This window comes from Mesoplodon densirostris, chromosome 12 (genome assembly GCF_025265405.1).
Source record: "Mesoplodon densirostris isolate mMesDen1 chromosome 12, mMesDen1 primary haplotype, whole genome shotgun sequence".
NCBI classification, from domain to species: domain Eukaryota; kingdom Metazoa; phylum Chordata; class Mammalia; order Artiodactyla; family Ziphiidae; genus Mesoplodon; species Mesoplodon densirostris.
In genome coordinates, this window is record NC_082672.1 from 50720411 (window position 1) to 50742272 (window position 21862).

General features: G+C 39.0%; 1 protein-coding gene across 1 annotated transcript in view; it reads right to left on the reverse strand.

The window, feature by feature from the left end:
• Window positions 1-1243: 1243 nt before the first annotated feature.
• LOC132499845 (uncharacterized) overlaps window positions 1244-21862 on the reverse strand; it is a 44770-nt gene continuing 24151 nt past the window's right edge. The window contains 3 exon segments of the mRNA XM_060114543.1: window positions 1244-1318; window positions 2546-2706; window positions 20775-20911. Of these exon segments, the coding sequence (XP_059970526.1) occupies window positions 20875-20911 (37 nt within the window). The 3' untranslated portion in view covers window positions 1244-1318; window positions 2546-2706; window positions 20775-20874.

Consider the following 21862-nt stretch of genomic DNA (forward strand, 5'->3'; position numbering starts at 1 on the left):
CTCTTTACCTGAACCATTTCTCAGGGTTATGTTTGCAGAGAGCAGTCTGGAGGGATGAGGTAACATCTCTCTCTAGAAAAAAGAGCAGGTGGATTCCCAAGCTCAATGTTACTCAACTGTGACACAAAACTGCGTGTACCTCGGCTCCTCCATGTTGCCCCTGTGGGACCTGGGAGGCAAAAGGAAATGGCACAAACATGAGGCTCATGAGGCTGGCTCTGCTGTGAGTAACAAAGTTCTTTGCCTCTGACCTAGGAGTCTTGTGTCCTCTGCCAGCACACTCAGAACAGTAACAGGCTAACTTATTAGCTTATAAGTAGGCTAAAATCCCAGACCTTGACAAAACTGACAATTATATTGTCTGAACCCTTTCTAATCTGATAGGCATTGGATATTCCTGAAGGGCAGTTAATGAGCTAATATACTTTTCACTTGGTAATATTTTTTGAATATTTTAGTTAAAAAAGTAATTTACTTATCAAGGTAATTTACTTAATTACTTATCAAAAGAAGTCCTTTGCCCCCATTATTGCTCAGCAGTAATCGAGAAGGTCTAGCCTCCATCATATCCAATTTGTAGAACTTGATTAGGTAAATTGAAGTCCTTCCTTTTCAGTCACAGGTATGGACAAAGCCTAGAGATTGTGAACCTTGTCATTTCATTCCCAAATAACTATATATTAGCCTAAGGACTTCTTCATCAAAAAATTAATGAATAATGAAATAATATCCATAAAATTAAGCAACACTTTTAATTGACAAAGGTTTGAATTTCATAATACTTCTCAAAAGATTAGGTTAGTATAAAACTGTTTAATAGAAACATGGTGGTAGTATCTGAAAAACCAAGATAACAGGTGAATTTGATGGCAAGAGCCCTTGCGCACCTTGTCTAAACCCGCTAAGCACCTGTGGGTCACTCAGGAGTTGTCAAATGTTCCAGAGCAGGTGCTGAAACTAGTTCTGCTTAGAAAGCGACAAAACAAAATGTGCCCTTGGAAAAATGCACATATTTTAAAAACTAGACTGCAATTAGCTTGAATTCCTTCCTTTCTATTTCTTATTGAACTCTCTTTTTCATTTCTTTATATTTTCAAGAGTTCTATCCAAATAGGCTGAAAGCAACAGGTTCCAAGTTAAGAATTTTTATTTGCTCAAATGTAAAAGATGATGAGATCTTTAGGGAGCCCTTCTTACTACACTCACGAGGTTCTTCATTCTGTCAGCCATGGCTTGTTTCCTGAGGAGGAAGGCGTTCAGCATCATGTCCCGCAGCCCCACCTTTTCTAGTTGAATAGACACGAAAGCTTCCAGAGCCCTGACAAGTGAACAGAGACATGTGAGCCCAAGGCAGGAGGTAAATGGACATATAACAATAAGACTGGTGGACAGGAACAACTGGGGCTGCATACTGGGCACTGCTGCAGGAGATCAGGCAGCTCTGTTTCTGTGGTTCTTACCTGCTCCAAGTGTTTCTCTTATATTCACTGGGGATGCTGATATGTCACCATCCTTGTTGGGGACCCCCATGTGCCTGAAGCATGCATCGTCAGTCCCTCCTCACTCCCAAACTTCATAGCCTGGCCCAGTGTTTGTACTCCCAAGGTCCCTTTGTGCCCTCCTGGTCTGAACTGTAGGGGTACCTGGACTGAAGTGGCCTCCTAAGGGTCCTCTTGACTAGACACATTGGTCTTAAATCTCCCATCCACACACTGGGAATGTGAATTTAGAGCACTCAAACTCTGGCCATGTGTCAGATTAATGGCATCTTCAGGAGTAGAGTAGCTTTGCCTGTGATTTTGTACCAATTTATATTTATATTTAAATTTATATTTATTTTATACCAAATGTAGAATGAAAAAAAATTCTAAATTTGCCAGAATTAGACTAGAGTCTCATTGGTATGCCTCAATAAAATATTCAGAGTATTCATAATTATTACAGAATACAAATCTCATATTCTGTAATACAAATTATTACAGAATACAAGATCAAGATATAATAGGGAAACCCTGGTTTATAGATATATGTGTGTAGACATATATCTCTGACAATGTACCATTCTATTATTCTAAGCAATGGAAAAACCCTTGTTAGAATAGTGAGGGTAGTTCTGTGCTTTTCTGTTTAAGACAGGCGGACTCTCAACCACTGCGCCACCAGGGAAGCCCTAAGATAGATGTGGAAAATTTGGACATGCTCATATTCTTCTTATGTTCTACCCTCGTTGGAGTTTGAAAAATATAGAAAGAGGGAAGAAGGAGGGGAAGAAGGGAAGAGAAAGAGAAAGGAGATGAGGGAGAAGAGAAAAGAGTCTGAAATTAGGAACTGTTGACTCTCCTTCATAGACTGGAGCATATTAGAAGGAGCTGAGCCTTCTCGGTGTTTTATAATGTTTTCAGACAAGGTCTTAAAAATTTAACACATGCTGGTGACTCTGGGAGTTTAGGCATCCTTCAATCCCATAATACTGTTATTAACTGGCTTGAACGAGGATACATTTGTTATTATAAACAACCCTTCACCGCCACCCCCCGTGCAGTACCTTTTGGTAGCCTGGAATCTTTCTGAAGGATGAATAAGTGTGTCTGGGACTTTTGGAGTTGCGGCTAACAGCATGCTTTCTATGCCATTCACAATTCTGGAATTTCTTCTTCTGGTTGGACCCATTCCACTATGATTTCTCGGACCTGAGAAACTTATTTCCTAAAATGTTTCAAACCAAAGTGAATTAAATTTGTTGGATTTGTAAGTCCTGTGGTACTGACTGTAAAATTATCTCACAGCCATAACTGACCCCACATACATGTAAATGGCTGGATATACTGGGGGTGGGAGGGAGTGGAAGGGAGAGAAGAGAAGGGGAGGAGAGGAGAGAGTAAGGGAGCGAACAGAAGAGAGATACCATTTTACACAATGAAGGGGTGAGGCACTAAGTGTGACTGTTTCCAGAATAGAGTTGTCTAAGGTGCTCTGAGAAAAAACTCTCCATTTTACAAGGTGGCTAGTTGGAGTGCTTTGTATACTGGCCTCTCAAGAAATATAGCTAATGAACTTCATGGCTGCAAGATCTGAAAAATCATCTCAGGGTGCCCATTCTTGTATAGCCTAAGCAGATGGAGGTGGGCTGTATATGCTGCCCTGCACAATGTAATAATGAGGGAGGGAGAGGTGGAGGGAGGGTGGGGAAGGAAGAGGGGGAAGAAAAAAAGGGAAATCTGTATCTTCCAATATTCCTATTGGTTATGGAACTACAGGGCATGATGGATGGAATTCTTTTACATTTTTCTAAAATACTAACTAAAAGAAAAATATTAAGCCTTCAAAGGAAAGACTATTCTTCTTCAAAGAAAGAAATAAGTTCTCCATAGCTGAATTACTGAAGGACACTGAAAGAAAATGAGACAAAAGAAAAAAACCTTGGGTTAAAAAGGCTAAAGTGGCCCACACCGCCCTTCCGGGAGCCTGTGCAGCCCGCCACTGCCGGGGTCCCGGGATCCAGGGGCGGCTTCCCTGGGAGAACGCACGGCGCGCCTCGGGCTGGTGCAACGTCACGCCGACCTCTGCCGCTGCAGGCTCGCCCCGCACTCCGTGCCCCTCCCTCCCGCCCGGCCTGAGTGAGCCAGAGTCCCCGAAGAGGCTGCTCCTTTAACCCTGTCCTGTCTGAGCGAAGAACAGACGCCCTCCGGCGACCTACACGCAGAGGCGGGGCCAAATCCAAAGCTGAGACCCAGGAGCTGTGAGAACAAAGAAGAGAAAGGGAAACCTCTCCCAGCAGCCTCAGAAGCAGCGGATTAAAGCTCCACAATCAACTTGATGTACCCTACATCTGTGGAATACATGAATAGACAACACATCATCCCAAATTGAGGAGCCCGGAGTCAGTGCTGTGCCTCTGAGATGGGAGAGCCAACTTCAGGACACTGGTCCACAAGAGACCTCCCAGCTCCACATAATATCAAACGGCAAAAATCTTCCAGAGATCTCCATCTCAACACCAGCACCCAGCTTCACTCAACGACCAGCAAGCTACAGTGCTGGACACCCTATGCCAAACAACTAGCAAGACAGGAACACAACCCCACCCATTAGCAGAGAGGTGGCCTAAAATCATAAAAAGTCTGCAGACACCCCAAAACACACCACCAGACGTGGACCTGCCCACCAGAAAGACAAGATCCAGCCTCATCCACCAGAACACAGGCACTAGTCCCCTCCACCAGGAAGCCTACACAACCCACTAAACCAACCTTAGCCACTGGGGACAGACACCAAAAACAACAGGAACTACGAACCTGAAGCCTGCAAAAAGGAGACCCTAAACACAGTAACATAAGCAAAATGAGAAGACAGAAAAACACACAGCAGGAGAAGGAGCAAGATAAAAACCCACCAGATCTAACAAATGAAGAGGTAATAGGCAGTCTACCTGAAAAAGAATTCAGAATAATGATGGTAAAGATGATCCAAGATTCTATTTCCCAGATCCAAAATCTTGGAAATAGAATAGACAAAATGCAAGAAACAGTTAACAAGGACCTAGAAGAACTAAAGATGAATCAAGCATCGATTAAAAACACAATACATGAAATAAAAAATACTCTAGATGGGATCAATAGCAGAATAACTGAGGCAGAAGAACGGATAAGTGAGGTGGAAGATAAAATAGTGGAAATAACTGCTGCACAGCAAAATAAAGAAAAAAGAATGAAAAGAACAGAGGACAGTCTCAGAGACCTCTGGGACAACATTAAACGCACCAACATTCGAATTATAGGGGTTCCAGAAGAAGAAGAGAAAAAGAAAGGGACTGAGAAAATATTTGAAGAGATTATAGTTGAAAACTTCCCTAATATGGGAAAGGAAATAGTTAATCAAGTCCAGGAAGCACAGAGAGTCCCATACAGAATAAATCCAAGGAGAAATACGCCAAGACACATATTAAGCAAACTGTCAAAAATTAAACACAAAGAAATCATATTAAAAGCAGCAAGGCAAAAACAACAAATAACACACAAGGGAATCCCCATCAGGATAACAGCTGATCTCTCAGCAGAAACTCTACAAGCCAGAAGGGAGTGGCAGGACATAATTAAAGTGATGAAGGAGAAAAACCTGCAACCAAGATTACTCTACCCAGCAAGGATCTCATTCAGATTTGATGGAGAAATTAAAACCTTTACAGACAAGCAAAAGCTGAGAGAGTTCAGCACCACCAAACCAGCTTTACAACAAATGCTAAAGGAACTTCTCTAGGCAAGAAACACAACAAAAGGAAAAGACCTACAATAATGAACCCAAAACAATTAAGAAAATGGGAATAGGAACATACATATCGATAATTACCTTAAATGTAAATGGACTAAATGCTCCCACCAAAAGACACAGATTGGCTGAATGGATACAAAAACAAGACCCATATATATGCTGTCTACAAGAGACCCACTTCAGACCTAGAGACACATACAGACTGAAAGTAAGGGGATGGAAAAAGATATTCCATGCAAATGGAAACCAAAAGAAAGCTGGAGTAGCAATTCTCATATCAGACAAAATAGACTTTAAAATAAAGAATGCTACAAGAGACAAGGAAGGACACTACATAATGATCAAGGGATCGATCCAAGAAGAAGATATAACAATTGTAAATATTTATGCACCAAACATAGGAGCACCTCAATACATAAGGCAAATACTAACAGCCATAAAAGGAGAAATCGACAGTAACACACTCATAGTAGGGGACTTTAACACCCCACTTTCACCAATGGACAGATCATCCAAAATGAAAATAAATAAGGAAACACAAGCTTTAAATGATACATTAAACAAGATGGACTTAATTGATATTTATAGGACATTCCATCCAAAAACAACAGAATACACATTTTTCTCAAGTGCTCATGGAACATTCTCCAGGATAGATCATATCTTGGGTCACAAATCAAGCCTTGGTAAATTTAAGAAAATTGAAATTGTATCAAGTATCTTTTCCGACCACAATGCTATGAGACTAGATATCAATTACAGGAAAAGAGCTGTAAAAAATACAAACACATGGAGGCTAAACAATACACTACTTAATAACGAAGTGATCACTGAAGAAATCAAAGAGGAAATTAAAAAATACCTAGAAACAAATGACAATGGAGACACGACGACCCAAAACCTATGTGATGCAGCAAAAGCAGTTCTAAGAGGGAAGTTTATAGCGATACAATCCCACCTTAAGAAACAGGAAACATCTCGAATAAACAACCTAACCTTGCACCTAAAGCAATTAGAGAAAGAAGAACAAAAACATCCCAAAGTTAGAAGAAGGAAAGAAATAATAAAAATCAGATCAGAAATAAATGAAAAAGAAATGAAGGAAACGATAGCAAAGATCAATAAAACTAAAAGCTGGTTCTTTGAGAAGATAAACAAAATTGATAAACCATTAGCCAGACTCATCAAGAAGAAAAGGGAGAAGACTCAAATCAATAGAATTAGAAATTAAAAAGGAGAAGTAACAACTGACACTGCAGAAATACAAAAGATCATGAGAGATTACTATAAGCAACTCTATGCCAATAAAATGGACAACCTGGAAGAAATGGACAAATTCTTAGAAATGCACAACCTGCCAAGACTGAATCAGGAAGAAATAGAAAATATGAACAGACCAATCACAAGCACTGAAATTGAAACTGTGATAAAAAATCTTCCAACAAACAAAAGCCCAGGACCAGATGGCTTCACAGGCGAATTCTATCAAGCATTTAGAGAAGAGCTAACACCTATCCTTCTGAAACTCTTCCAAAATATAGCAGAGGGAGGAACACTCCCAAACTCATTCTACGAGGCCACCATCACCTTGATACCAAAACCAGACAAGGATGTCACAAAGAAAGAAAACTACAGGCCAATATCACTGATGAACATAGATGCAAAAATCCTCAACAAAGTACTAGCAAACAGAATCCAACAGCACATTAAAAGGATCATACACCATGATCAAGTGGGGTTTATTCCAGGAATGCAAGGATTCTTCAATATACGCAAATCAATCAACGTGATACACCATATTAACAAATTGAAGGAGAAAAACCATATGATCATCTCAATAGATGCAGAGAAAGCTTTTGACAAAATTCAACACCCATTTATGATAAAAACCCTGCAGAAAGTAGGCATAGAGGGAACTTTCCTCAACATAATAAAGGCCATATATGACAAACCCACAGCCAGCATCGTCCTCAATGGTGAAAAACTGAAACCATTTCCACTAAGATCAGGAACAAGACAAGGTTGCCCACTCTCACCACTCTTATTCAACCTAGTTTTGGAAGTTTTAGCCACAGCAATCAGAGAAGAAAAGGAAATAAAAGGAATCCAAATTGGAAAAGAAGAAGTAAAGCTGTCACTGTTTGCAGATGACAGGATACTATACATAGAGAATCCTAAAGATGCTACCAGAAAACTACTAGAGCTAATCAATGAATTTGGTAAAGTTGCAGGATACAAAATTAATGCACAGAAATCTCTGGCATTCCTATATACTAATGATGAAAAATCTGAAAGTGAAATCAAGGAAACACTCCCATTTACCATTGCAACAAAAAGAATAAAATATCTAGGAATAAACCTACCTAAGGAGACAAAAGACCTGTATGCAGAAAATTATAAGACACTGATGAAAGAAATTAAAGATGATACAAATAGATGGAGAGATGTACCATGTTCTTGGATTGGAAGAATCAACATTGTGAAAATGACTCTACTACCCAAAGCAATCTACAGATTCAATGCAATCCCTATCAAACTACCACTGGCATTTTTCACAGAACTAGAACAAAAAATTTCACAATTTGTATGGAAACACAAAAGACCCCGAATAGCCAAAGCAATCTTGAGAACGAAAAATGGAGCTGGAGGAATCAGGCTCCCTGACTTCAGACTATACTACAAAGCTACAGTAATCAAGACAGTATGGTACTGGCACAAAAACAGAAAGATAGATCAATGGAACAGGATAGAAAGCCCAGAGTTAAACCCACGGACATATGGTCACCTATCTTTGATAAAGGAGGCAGGAATGTACAGTGGAGAAAGGACAGTCTCTTCAATAAGTGGTGCTGGGAAAACTGGATAGGGACATGTAAAAGTATGAGATTAGATCACTCCCTAACACCATACACAAAAATAATCTCAAAATGGATTAAAGACCTAAATGTAAGGCCAGACACTATCAAACTCTTAGAGGAAAACATAGGCAGAACACTCTATGACATAAATCACAGCAAGATCCTTTTTGACCCACCTCCTAGAGAAATGGAAATAAAGACAAAAATAAACACATGGGACCTAATGAAACTTAAAAGCTTTTGCACAGCAAAGGAAATCATAAACAGGACCAAAAGACAACCCTCAGAATGGGAGAAAATATTTGCAAATGAAGCAACTGACAAAGGATTAATCTCCAAAATTTATAAGCAGCTCATGCAGCTCAATAACAAAAAAACAAACAACCCAATCCAAAAATGGGCAGAAGACCTAAATAGACATTTCTCCACAGAAGACATACAGACTGCCAACAAACACATGAAAGGATGCTCAACATCTTTACTCATTAGAGAAATGCAAATCAAAACTACAATGAGATATCATCTCACACCAGTCAGAATGGCCATCATCAAAAAATCTAGAAACAATAAATGCTGGAGATGGTGTGGAAAAAAGGGAACACTCTTGCACTGCTGGTGGGAATGTGAATTGGTACAGCCACTATGGAGAACGATATGGAGGTTCCTTAAAAAACTACAAATAGAACTACCATATGACCCAGCAATCCCACTACCGGGCATACACCCTGAGAAAACCATAATTCAAAAAGAGACATGTACCAAAATGTTCATAGCAGCCCTATTTACAATAGCCCGGAGATGGAAACAACCTAAGTGTCCATCATCGGATGAATGGATAAAGAAGATGTGGCACATATATACAATGGAATATTACTCAGCCATAAAAAGAAATGAAATTGAGCTATTTGTAATGAGGTGGATGGACCTAGAGTCTGTCATACAGAGTGAAGTAAGTCAGAAAGAGAAAGACAAATACTGTATGCTGACACATATATATGGAATTTAAGAAAAAAAAATGTCATGAAGAACATAGGGGTAAGACAGGAATAAAGACACAGACCTACTAGAGAATGGACTTGAGGATATGGGGAGGGGGAAGGGTAAGCTGTGACAAAGCGAGAGAGAGGCATGGACATATATACACTACCAAACGTAAGGTAGATAGCTAGTGGGAAGCAGCCGCATAGCACAGGGAGATCAGCTTGGTGCTTTGTGACCGCCTGGAGGGGTGGGATAGGGAGGGTGGGAGGGAGACACAAAAGGGAGGGGATATGGAAACATATGTATATGTATAACTGATTAAATTTGTTATAAAGCAAAAAATTAAATAAAAAAAAAATTGCACAGCAGGGTGTAGGAGACACTTGTAGAACCCATGCCTGTTAGAGATTATAGGTTGGAGTGACATTAAAGGATGATCATCATGATAGTTTACCGGGGTATGTTTGATAGTGTGTGCGTTTTAGAATATGCAAATTCTGTCCTCAAGTAGACTTACCTCTCCACAAGGCCCCTAAAATAAATACGTGCATAGAGAAATGATATGCAAAGTTAAACAACGCTTTGTTTTTAGCTGGGCTTTCAGCCTCTAAACTACAATGCACCTCTAAGGGCTGGACCAGATCCTGTCTCAGTGAGCTCTACCTAGGATCATAGCAGACAGAGGCCTGCTGTCCTTTGTTCTTTCCCCCAAACATAAGCCTTCAGACTGTATCACTATGAAGAGAAGAAAGGCCAGTTCAAATGTCCAGAGAGAGCCAGAGAGTAAGCAGGAACCCCCGCCAACACTTGAACAATGCTGGCCTAGGTCTTCGGGCCCCAGGCTTTCTTAAGCCAGCCAGGAGTCTACTCCGTGGGGGAAGAAAGAGCAACTAAACTCGATAGTAAGAGAGGGATAAAAAGAATAAAAAATAATAATAATAAAAAAAAAATAATAAAAATAATAAAAATAAAAAGGCTAAAGTTTCCATCTTGATTTTTTCTGAAGACTCTTGGGCTATCCCAGTCTCCTGGAAATATTAGAATATACTAGTTCAGAAGACTCAAGAGGTCTTCGAAAGGCTATGAGTGAGCTAAGAGGGAAGAAAATAAGCTCTGTAATCAGATCCTAGTGCTGACACACAGCTGGTGATCTTGGCTCTGTTCCCTAACCTTTCAAAACATGTTTCCTCACCTAGAAAAAGGGGATGATGTCCTCCATCTCCTAGGGCTGCTGAGAGGATCCATGAGCTCAGGTATATCCATCACTTAGCTCACCGCCTTGCCTGGACCATAGAAGCTGCTAAGTGGAACCCTTAAATCCTTGACTCCCTCAAGTTGCACTCAAAATCTCAACCATGACCATCTTTTCTTTCTATCCTCACTTTCTTCCTTTTTTCCAGTCCCTTCCTACAAATATGATCACATCTATTTTATTCTTAATTCTCCGATCCCTCAAGCTTCCTCTTCAATTCTGACCCAACTTCTTAAAGAGTTATTATGGACTAAATGCTTGTGTCTCCCCCTAAATTCTTACGTTGAAGCCCTAACCCCCAGTGATGGTATTTGGAAATGGGGCCTTTGGGAGGTAATTAGGGTTAGATGAGGTCATAAGGGTGGGGCCTGAATCTGATAGGGCTGGTGTCCTTATAAGAGGAGGAAGAGACACCAGAACTTTCTCTCTCTCTGCCTTGTGAGGACAGTGAAAATGCAGACATCTGCAAGGAAGAGAGCTCTCACTAGAAGCTGATCATGTTGGCTCCTTGATCTTGGACTTCTAGCCTCCAGAACTACGAAAAAATTAATTTCTGTTGTTTAAGCCACCCAGTATATGGTATTTTGTTATGGCTGCCCCAGCAGACTAATGCAGGAGCTGTAAAAATACCCTATTTCTACATTTCTATCATTCTGTCACTCCTTAACTCTGGCAGTCTGGCTTTCACTCTAACCCCCTTAGAATTGCTCTCTCAGAGTCAGCAATGAACTTTTGAGAATATAAAATAGCCTCATTTTAATTCCTTCTCTTCTGGTTCTTCCCTCTACATTTAACTCTATCAACTTTTTCCTCCTCTCCCTCTTCCGTCACCTCTTCCTCCTCCTAAAAATAATAACTTTATTTAGGTAAAATGGACATTCAATAAACAACACACACTTAAAGTGTACAGTTAGATAAGTTTGGGCATATGTCTACAACTGTGAAACCATTACTGCAATCAAAATAATGACCAGAGCCATCCCTCCCACCCAGCCCCCTTCCTCAAGCAACCACTGCTCTGCTTTCTGCAACTATAGACTAGAATGCATTTCCTAGAATTTTATATAAATGGAATCATGCAGTATATATTCTTTTTTTGGTCTGGCTTCATCCATATTGTTGTATATGTCAATAATTCATTTCTTTGTATTGCTGAGTAATACTCCATTGTACAGATATATCACAATTTGTTTGTCCATTCACCTGGTGATGGACAGGGTTTTGGGTTTTTTCCAGTTCTTGGCTATTTTAAATAAAGCTGCTATAAACATTTACGTATGTCTTTGTATAGACGTGTGCTTTCATTTCTCTCAATACCTAGGAGTAAAATGGCTGAATCATATGGTAAATATATGTTTAACTTTCTAAGAAACTGCCAAACTATTTTCCAAGGTAACTGACAATTGTGCATTCCCATCAGCAGTGTATGAGAGTTCCAGATCCTCCACATCCTGCCAAGACTCAGAACAGTTAGTTTAAATTTTAACCATTCTAATGGGTATGCAGTTGTTGCTCACTGGGGTTTTAATTGCATTTCTCTAATAACTAATGCTGTTGAACATTGTCTTGTGTGCTTATTTGCCATCTGTACATCTTCCTTGGTGACTCATTTCTTCTTGAAACACTCTCCATCTTTGGCTTTGATAACAGTAACAATTTTATTCTCTCTCTGTCTCTTTCCTTCCTTCCTCCTTTCCCTTCCTCTTGTTCCCTCTCGATGTCTCCATCATTTATTCCTCCTTACTATATCATTAGACCTCTCCTGTCCACATTTGTAAAAGAGTACTTAAATACACACACATATATATTACTATATATATTCACATATGCATATGTATATAAATAACCCTAATGCCTTCCTACCCCTCCTTGTGCTGTGAGTCTTTCCAGGCTATTACTCTAATGCCTTCCCACCCTGCTCTGTCCTCCTATGCAGTGACTTTTACCATTTGCTCCCTGGACGAATCTCAGGGAGTGACTTATAAGCCTCTCAACCTGGAAACCCCCACTTATATCTGTCTTACATATGGGTATTCTTCATAAGATTAAATTAACTGAATAAAAGATTCCATATGTCAACTACGCATGAAAACCTCAGGTGGGGCCAAGCTGGGCTTCCCATTTTTTCCTAGTACTCATCTGCCCTTTCATACTATGCTTGAGTATCTGAAGGGTCATCTCTACCAGTCAAAAAACTCATCCTTCAGGTTTTCCCAAATGCCCCCCCTGACTCTGTGTTGCCCTTCCTGGCTCTCCAGATGTGACCTCTCTTTTATTTAAATTCCTTCTATAGCTTGTTGAACCTCCATTATTCCTTGTATTTGAACCACTTATGAGCCTCTCCCCCTTTTATACACCAGACATAAGTTCCTCAGGAGTATGAATTGTACCTCAGTATTATCTGATGAGCCTAACTTAAAGTAGGTACTGATTTAAGATTTGGGGGGTTGAATTCTTAAAAATCAATATAACTCACTCTATCCCTATTTTCTACTTCAGTATTTGATTTCTATGGGCATTAGTATTTGGCAGTAGAAGTGGGGGTTGAGTATTCTGGCCATACTCATAAACTTATACTCTTTTATTAATGTAAAGAGTAAAACTTGAGAAATAGAGGCAAAAAAATTGTGCTAAGTGGTAAATGTGGTGAGCTATATAGAATTCATAAAGCTTAAAGAATGTTTAAGAACCATCTGGAAAGTTGGCTTCCTAAAGTCATATTTAATTTTTTAAAAAATTTATTTATTTTCGGCTGCACTGTGTCTTCATTGCTATGCTTGGTTTTTTTCTAGTTGCGGCGAGTGGGAGCTACTCTTCATTGCAGTGCACGGGCTTCTCATTGTGGTGGCTTCTCTTGTTGTGGATCACGGGCTCTAGGCACAAGGGCTTCAGTAGTTGTGGTGCATGGGCTTAGTTGCTTTGTGGCATGTGGGATCTTCCTGGACCAGGGCTTAAACCTGTGTCTCCTGCACTGGCAAGTGGATTCTTAACTACTGTGCCACCAGGGGAGCCCCTGTCATATTTAATTTTACACTTAAGTTACATTCACAAGTATATACATACAAGAGAAAACTATACAGCTGTTTATAAAAATGGAGGGGAAATCTCTATGAACTGATTTGGAGTGATTTCCAGGATATACTGTTAAGTGAAAAAAAAAATGCCAGAGAGTATTATATACAGATAAAATCCGAAACCCCTTCATGATAAAATCATCAAAAAGCTAGGAACAGAAGGGAATGTCCTCAACCTGGTAAAAATTATCTAAGAAAAACTCATAGCTAACATCATACTTAATGGTTTAAGATTGAAAGCTTTCCTCCTAAGATCAGGAATAAGACAATAATATCCACGCTCACCATTTCGATTCAACTTTGTACTAGAGGGTCTAGCTAGGGCAATTAGGCAAGAAAAAGTGATAAAATGTATCCAGAATGAAAAGAGAGTGGTAAATTCATTTCTATTTGCAGATGACATAATCTTTTATATAGAAGATCTTAAGGAATACATACCTATACACACAAGTAAACTATTTACAAGTTTAGAAAGGTTGCAAGACAAAAGATCAACTGTATTTCTATATACTAGTAATGAACACTGAAAATGAAATTAAGAAAACAATTACACTTACAATAATATAAAAAGAATAAAATATTTTGGATTTAATTTGATAAAAGAAATACAGAACTTGTACACTGAAAACTATAAAATATTGTTGAAAGAAATTAAAGAAGACATAAATAAATGAAAAGACTTCCCATGTTCATCGATTAGAAGACTTAATATTGTTAAGATGGCAATAGTACTCACACTGATCTACAGATTCAATGCAATCCCTGTCAAAATCCCAAATGGCTTTTTTTTGTTGCAGAAATTGACAAGCTGATCCTAAAATTCATATGAAAATGCTACAGACCCAAAATAGATGAAGCAATATTGAAAAAGAAGAACAAAGTTGGAAGACTCATACTTCTTAATTTCAAAACCTATCATAACTCTACAATAATCAAAACACAGTGGTACTGGCATAAAAACAAACATACAGATCAATGGAATAGAATTAAGGGTCCATAAGTGATATATACAGGACATTCCATCTGAAAACAACAGAATACACTTTCTTCTCAAGTGCTCATGGAACATTCTCCAGGACAGATCATATCTTGGGTCACAAATCAAGCCTTGGTAAATTTAAGAAATCATATCAAGTATCTTTTCTGACCACAACACTATGAGACTAGATATCAATTACAGGAAAAAAACTGTAAAACATACAAACACATGGAGGCTAAACAATATGCTACTATATAACCAAGAGGTTACTGAAGAAATCAAAGAGGAAATAAAAAAATACCTAGAAACAAATGACAATGAAAACATGATGACCCAAAACCTATGGGATGCAGCAAAAGCAGTTTTAAGGGGGAAGTTTATAGCAATACAGTCCTACCTCAAGAAACAAGAAAAATCTCAAATAAACAACCTAAACTTACACTGAAAGCAATTAGAGAAAGAAGAACAAAACAACCCTAAAGTTAGCAGAAGGAAAGAAATCATAAAGATCAGATCAGTAATAGATGAAAAAGAAATGAAGGAAACAATAGCAAAGATGAAAAAAACTAAAAACTGGTTCTTTGAGAAGATAAACAAAATTGATAAACCAGTAGCCAGACTCATCAAGAAAACAAGGGAGAAGACTCAAATCAATAGAATTAGAAATGAAAAAGGAGAACTAACAACTGACAGTGCAGAAATACAAAGGATCATGAGAGATTACTACAAGCACCTATATGCCAATAAAATGGACAATCTGGAAGAAATTCCAGATTGAAGAAAGAACAAAGCTACAGTAATCAAGACAGTATGGGACTGGCACAAAAACAGAAATATAGATCAACGGAACAGGATAGAAAGCCCAGAGATAAACCCACGCACATATGGTCACCTTATTTTTGATAAAGGAGGCAAGAATATACAATGGAGAAAAGACAGCCTCTTCAATAAGTGGTGCTGGGAAAACTGGACAGCTACATGTAAAAGAATGAAATTAGAACTCTCCCTAACACCATACACAAAAATAAACTCAAAATGGATTAAAGACCTAAATGTAAGGCCAGACACTCTGAAACTCTTAGAGAAGAACATAGGCAGAACACTCTATGACATACATCACAGCAAGATCCTTTTTGACCCACCTCCTAGAGTAATGGAAATAAAAACAAAAATAAACCAATGGGACCTAATGAAACTTAAAAGCTTTTGCACAGCAAAGGACACCATAAACAAGACCAAAAGACAACCCTCGGAATGGGAGAAAATATTTGCAAATGAAGCAGCTGACAAAGGATTAATCTCCAAAATTTACAAGCACCTCATGCAGCTCAATATCAAAAAAACAAACAACCCAGTCAAAAAATGGGCAGAAGACCTAAATAGACATTTCTCCAAAGAAGATATACAGATTGCCAACACACACATGAAAGGATGCTCAATATCACTAACCATTAGAGAAATGCAAATCAAAACTACAATGAGGTATCACCTCACACCAGTCAGAATGGCCATCATCAAAAAATCTACAAACAATAAATGCTGGAGAGGGTGTGGAGAATAGGGAACACTCTTGCACTGTTGGTTGGAATGTAAATTGATACAGCCACTATGGAGAACAGTATGGAGGTTCCTTAAAAAACTAAAAATATAACTATCATATGACCCAGCAATCCCACTACTGGGCATATACCCTGAGAAAACCATAATTCAAAAAGAGTGATGTACCACAATGTTCATTGAAGCTCTATTTACAATAGCCAGGACATGGAAGCAACCTAAGTGTCCATCAACAGATGAACGGATAAAGAAGATGTGGCACATATATACAATGGAATATTACTCAGCCATAAAAAGAAACAAAATTGAGTTATTTGTAGTGAGGTGGATGGATCTAGAGTCTCTCATACAGAGTGAAATAAATCAGAAAGAGAAAACAAATACCATATGCTAACATATATATATGGAATCTAAAAAAAAAAAAAGGTTCTGAAGAACCTAGGGGCAGGAGAGGAATAAAGACGCAGATGTAGAGAATTGACTTGAGGACACAGGGAGGGGGAAGGGTAAGCTGGGACGAAGTGAGAGAGTGGCATGGACTTATATATACTACCAAATTTAAAATATATAGTAGTGGGAAGCAACCATATAGCACAGGGAGAGCAGCTCGGTGCTTTGTGACCACCTAGAGGGGTGGGATAGGGAGGGTGAGAGGGAGACGCGAGAGGGAGGAGATATGGGGATATATATATATATATGTATAGCTGATCCTCTTTGTTATAAAGCAGAAACTAACACACCATTGTAAAGCAATTATACTCCAATAAAGATGTTTAAAAAAAAAAGCAACCATCCTAGCTACTACATGTTTCCAAGGATTTTGCAGCACATCAAAGAGAATGTTATTAATGAAAACATTTTGGAAGAAATAAAACTAGAGATATTGTTGCATCTCACTTCTCCATGTCAAACTTTTAACCATTTATTCCCAGAAGAGAAATTTGAAACATTAAGACAAAATTGTTGGGTAAAAGATCCATTCGCTTTTCAAAACCCAGAATTAATAATTGAGTTCAACTTGGTGCCTGAAGAAGAAAATGAATTATTGTAGCTTAGTTCTTCATATACATTGAAGAATGATTATGAAATATTAAGTTTATCGCATTTTGGATTAAGATAAAGGAAGACTTTCCTTTGATAAGTCGAAAGAGTATCCTGCTCTTATTACCATTCACAACAACTAGTTTGTGTGAACTAGGGTTTTCAGTCTTAACCCAGAAAAAACAAAGGAAAGGAATGAATTAAATGGTGCAGCAGATATGCGAGTAGCATTATCCTCCTGTGTTCCAGACTGGAATGAACTTATGAACAGGCAAGCACACCTACCACGTTAAAGAAATCTTTTTTTTATTTTTTAATTGGAGTATAGTTGCTTTACACTGTTGTGTAAATAAATCTTACCTGGTTTTTGTTTTTTCATTTCTTATTTTGTGATTTTTTATGTGTTGTATTTAAATGTTAATCTAGCACAGTATGTGATAACTTTATGTTTTAATTTTTGTTATATTTTAATACTAATAAAATCATCATGTAATTTAAAAAAAAGAAAGTAAAAGGGAAACATTTGCCATCTACAACTTCAAAGTAATATTATCAATATGCTTAATCTAATTAGTGCATAACTATGTGATTCTCTGCCTCTTTATTACTTTTTTATCTTTGGAGTAAAAATTCTTTAAAAAAAAAAAAAAGAATTAAGGGTCCAGAAATACACCCTTACATTTATGGTCAACTGATTTTTGTCAAGGGTGCCAGGACAATTCAATGGGGAAAAATGAGTCTTTTCAACAAATGATACTGCGACAGCTGGATAAGGACACTCAAAAGAATGAAGTTGGACCCCTATCTCACACTACATATAAAAATAAACCATAAATGAATCATTGACCTGAATGTAAGAGCTAAAACTACAAAATTTTTAGAAGAAAACATAGGAGTAAATCTTCCTGACTTTGGATTAAGCAATGGTTTTTTTTTTTTTAATTTTTTTTTTAAAGGGCTTCAAATGTTTGGCTTTTTATTTATTTACTTATTTATTTTTGGCTGTGTTGGGTCATCATTTCTGTGCAAGGGCTTTCTCTAGTTGTGGCAAGTGGGGGCCCCACTTCATCGCGGTGCGCGGGCCTCTCACTATCGCGGCCTCTCTTGCTGTGGAGCACAGGCTTCAGACGCACAGGCTCAGTAGTTGTGGCTCACGGGCCTAGTTGCTCCATGGCATGTGGGATCTTCCCAGACCAGGGCTCGAACCCGTGTCCCCTGCATTAGCAGGCAGTTTCTCAACCACTGCGCCACCAGGGAAGCCCTAAGCAATGGTTTCTTAAATGTAACACCAAAAGAGTAAGTGACAAAAGAAGAATAGGTAAATTGGGCCCAGTCCCGAAAGCGATGGCGATTGCAGTTGTGGGTCTTACTTCTCCTCCCTTGCCCTAGAGGATCTTCACTTTTTCTCCCTTTCTGCCGTTCCAGCAAGGTGCAAACCCTCTGAGAAAAATGTCTCTGCACCTCTAGCTCTTGTGGAGGTTGGTGTCTTCAGTGGAGTCTCCTATTGCAGGGGACCTTCAAGATGGCTGGCGAGTAAGACATAGAGATCACCTTCCTCCCCACAGATACATCAAAAATACATCTACATGTGGAACAACTCCTACAGAACACCTACTGAACACTGGCAGAAGACCTCAGACTTCCCAAAAGACAAGAAAATCCCCACGTACCTGGCTGTGTGGCTGACAGGATCAGGCCTGACACCAGGCCTGGTGTCAGGCCTGAGCCTCCGAGGTAGGAGAGCCAAGTTCAGGACATTGGACCACCAGAGACCTCCTGGCCCCACGTAATATCAACTGGCAAGAGCTCTCCCAGAGTTCTCCATCTCAATGCTAAGACCCAGCTCCACCCAACGGCCAGCAAGCTCCAGTGCTGGACACCCCATGCCAAACAACTACTAGCAAGACAGGAACACAACCCCACCTATTAGCAGAGAGGCTGCCTAAAATCATGCTAAGTTCGCAGACATGCCCAAAACAAACCGCTGGACGCAGCCCTGCCCACCAGAAAGACAAGATCCGGCCCTGCCCACCAGAAAGGCAAGATCCAGCCCTACCCACCAGAACTCAGGCACTAGTCCCCTCCACCAGGAAGCCTACACAACCCACTGAACCAACCTCACCCACTGGGGGCAAACACCAAAAACAATGGGAACTACAAACTTGCAGCCTGCAAAAAGGAGATCTCAAACAAAGTAAGTTAAACAAAATAAGACAAAGAAATATGCAGCAGATGAAGGAGCAAGGTAAAAACCCACCAGACCAAACAAATGAAGAGGAAATAGGCAATCTACCTGCAAAATAATTCAGAGTAATGACAGTAAAGATGATTCAAAATCTTGGAAATAGAATGGAGAAAATACAAGAAGAATAGGTAAATTGGACTCATCAAAATGAAAAACTTTTGTTTCAAAGAACACCATCAAGAAAGTAAGAAGATGATCCTCAGAATGGAAGAAAATATTTGCAAATCATATACTTGATGAGGAACTTGTATTCAGAATATGTAAAGAACTCTTACAACTCAATAATAAAAAAAAATCCAACTTTATAAAAGGGCAAAGGATTTGAATTGACATTTCTTTAACAAAGATATACAAATAGCCAGTAAGCACATGAAAAGATGCTCAATGTCATAAGTAATTAGAAAAATACAAATCACAGCCACAGTGAGATATCATTTTACCCTCACTACGATGGCTAAAATAAAAAAGAGAGATAATAAAAAGTGTTAGCAAAACTCAAAACATACATATGTCCCTACAAAAACTTGTACATAAATGTTCATGGCAGCATTATTCGTAATAGTTAAAAAGTAAAAACAACGCAATGTCTGTCAACTGATGAATGGATAAATAAAACGTGGTATATACATATATAAAATACTATTCAACAGTAAAAAACAAAACAAAACAAAAACGAAGTACTGGTACATGCTACGACATGGATGAAGCTGGAAGACACTATGCTAAGTGAAAAAATTCAGACATAAAAGGCCATATATTGTATGATTCCATTTATATGAAATGTCCAGAATAGGCAAATCCATAGAGACAGAAAGTGGATTACTGGTTGCTAGGAGCTGAGGAAAGTGGGGAATGGGGATTGACTGCTAATGGGTACAGGGTTTCTTTTGAGAATGAGGAAAATGTTCTGGAATTAGATAGTGGTGATGATTGCATGGTCTTGTGAATTATACGTTAAAGGGGTGAATTTTATGTTATGTGAATTATATCAATAACAACTAAAAAATTTGGAAAAGAAAGAGAATATATTTTGTGTTACCTTTTGTGAAAAAAAGAAGGGCAAATGTATCTGGTTACTTTTGCAAAAAGAAATACAGGAACGATAAAACAGAAAACAATGGAATCTTTTATCCACAAAGGGTAGGGGTGGAGGAACAGGATATTTTCTGCTGGTTGATTCTAGCTAGTCAATATTATAGAGTCACATACAATGGAAAAATTATCAGCAAACCACTGAAAATTAAGAGACCCAGTAAGAATTTGATCATATGTCAGTTTGTATTAGGAAAGAAGGAAGGGAGGGGAAGAGGGAAGGAAAGAACGTAAAAAGATAGGGGAAAAATGGTCAAAAAAGGGAGAAGGATAAGGAGGGAAAAGGGGAGGATGGGAAGAAGGAAAGGAGGGAGGAGTGGAGGAAGGAGGAGGGAGGGAAAGGGGGAGGGAGGAAAGAATGGGGCAGCCTGACAGTAGCTGGCGGTAGTGGTAGCATGCCTCAGGCTTCTCTATCTTACAGGCTGACCTTGACATCAGCATGACGGCCCCTCAGGGAGTGTGATAGAAGGACGCCTGCTGGACAGCCACCATTAAAGCATTTTTCTGAGTAGCTTGGCATGCAAGGGTCACTTGCATATTTTCCACTCCCGGATGGAACAAGAGCTAAAGGAAGAAATGTGAAAGTAATTAGGAATTTCTCTCATAACAGAAAGGTGAAGTTGAGGGTGGGGATCACCACTTACTCAACATGTAAATGTATGGATCAAACTGCTGAATATGTTGAGATCCTTGCCCCTCAGCCACAAGCCTGAATTTGGTCTGTCCATAAGAAGTGTTTCATCCCATGAAGGCAGGTTCCAGGCCTAATTGCTCTGTATCTGGACAGCATCAGGTTTCCCCAGTTATCAGAAAAGGATGAGTAGGCTCTGATTAACTAGCAAACATATGCTCAAAGGCAGGCTTTTGTAAAACTGCCAAGATTAGATTAGTGTTTAAAACATACACACACAAATACAAACCTGCACATACACATATAGAAGCAAAGAAGTCCATCTGAGTGACAGCAAAATGCAAATCAAAACTGCAATGAGGTACCACCTCACACCAGTAAGAATGGGCATCATCAGAAAATCTACAAACAACAAACGCTGGAGAGGGTGTGGAGAAAAGGGAACCCTCTTGCACCGTTGGTGGAAATGTAAATTGATACAGCCACTATGGAGAACAGTATGGAGGTTCCTTAAAGAACTAAAAATAGAATTACTATATGACCCAGCAATCCCACTACTGGGCATATACCCTGAGAAAACCGTAATTCAAAAAGTCACATGAACCCCAATATTCATTGCAGCACTATTTACAATAGCCAGGTCATGGAAGCAATCTAAATGCCCATTGACAGATGAATGGATAAAGATGTGGTACATATATACAATGGCATATTACTGAGCCATAAAAAGGAACGAAATTGGGTCATTTGTAGAGACATGGATGGATCTAGAGACTGTCATACAGAGTGAAGTAAGTCAGACAGAGAAAAACAAATATCGTATATTAACACATATATTTGGAACCTAGAAAAATGGTACAGATGAACCGGTTTGCAGGGCAGAA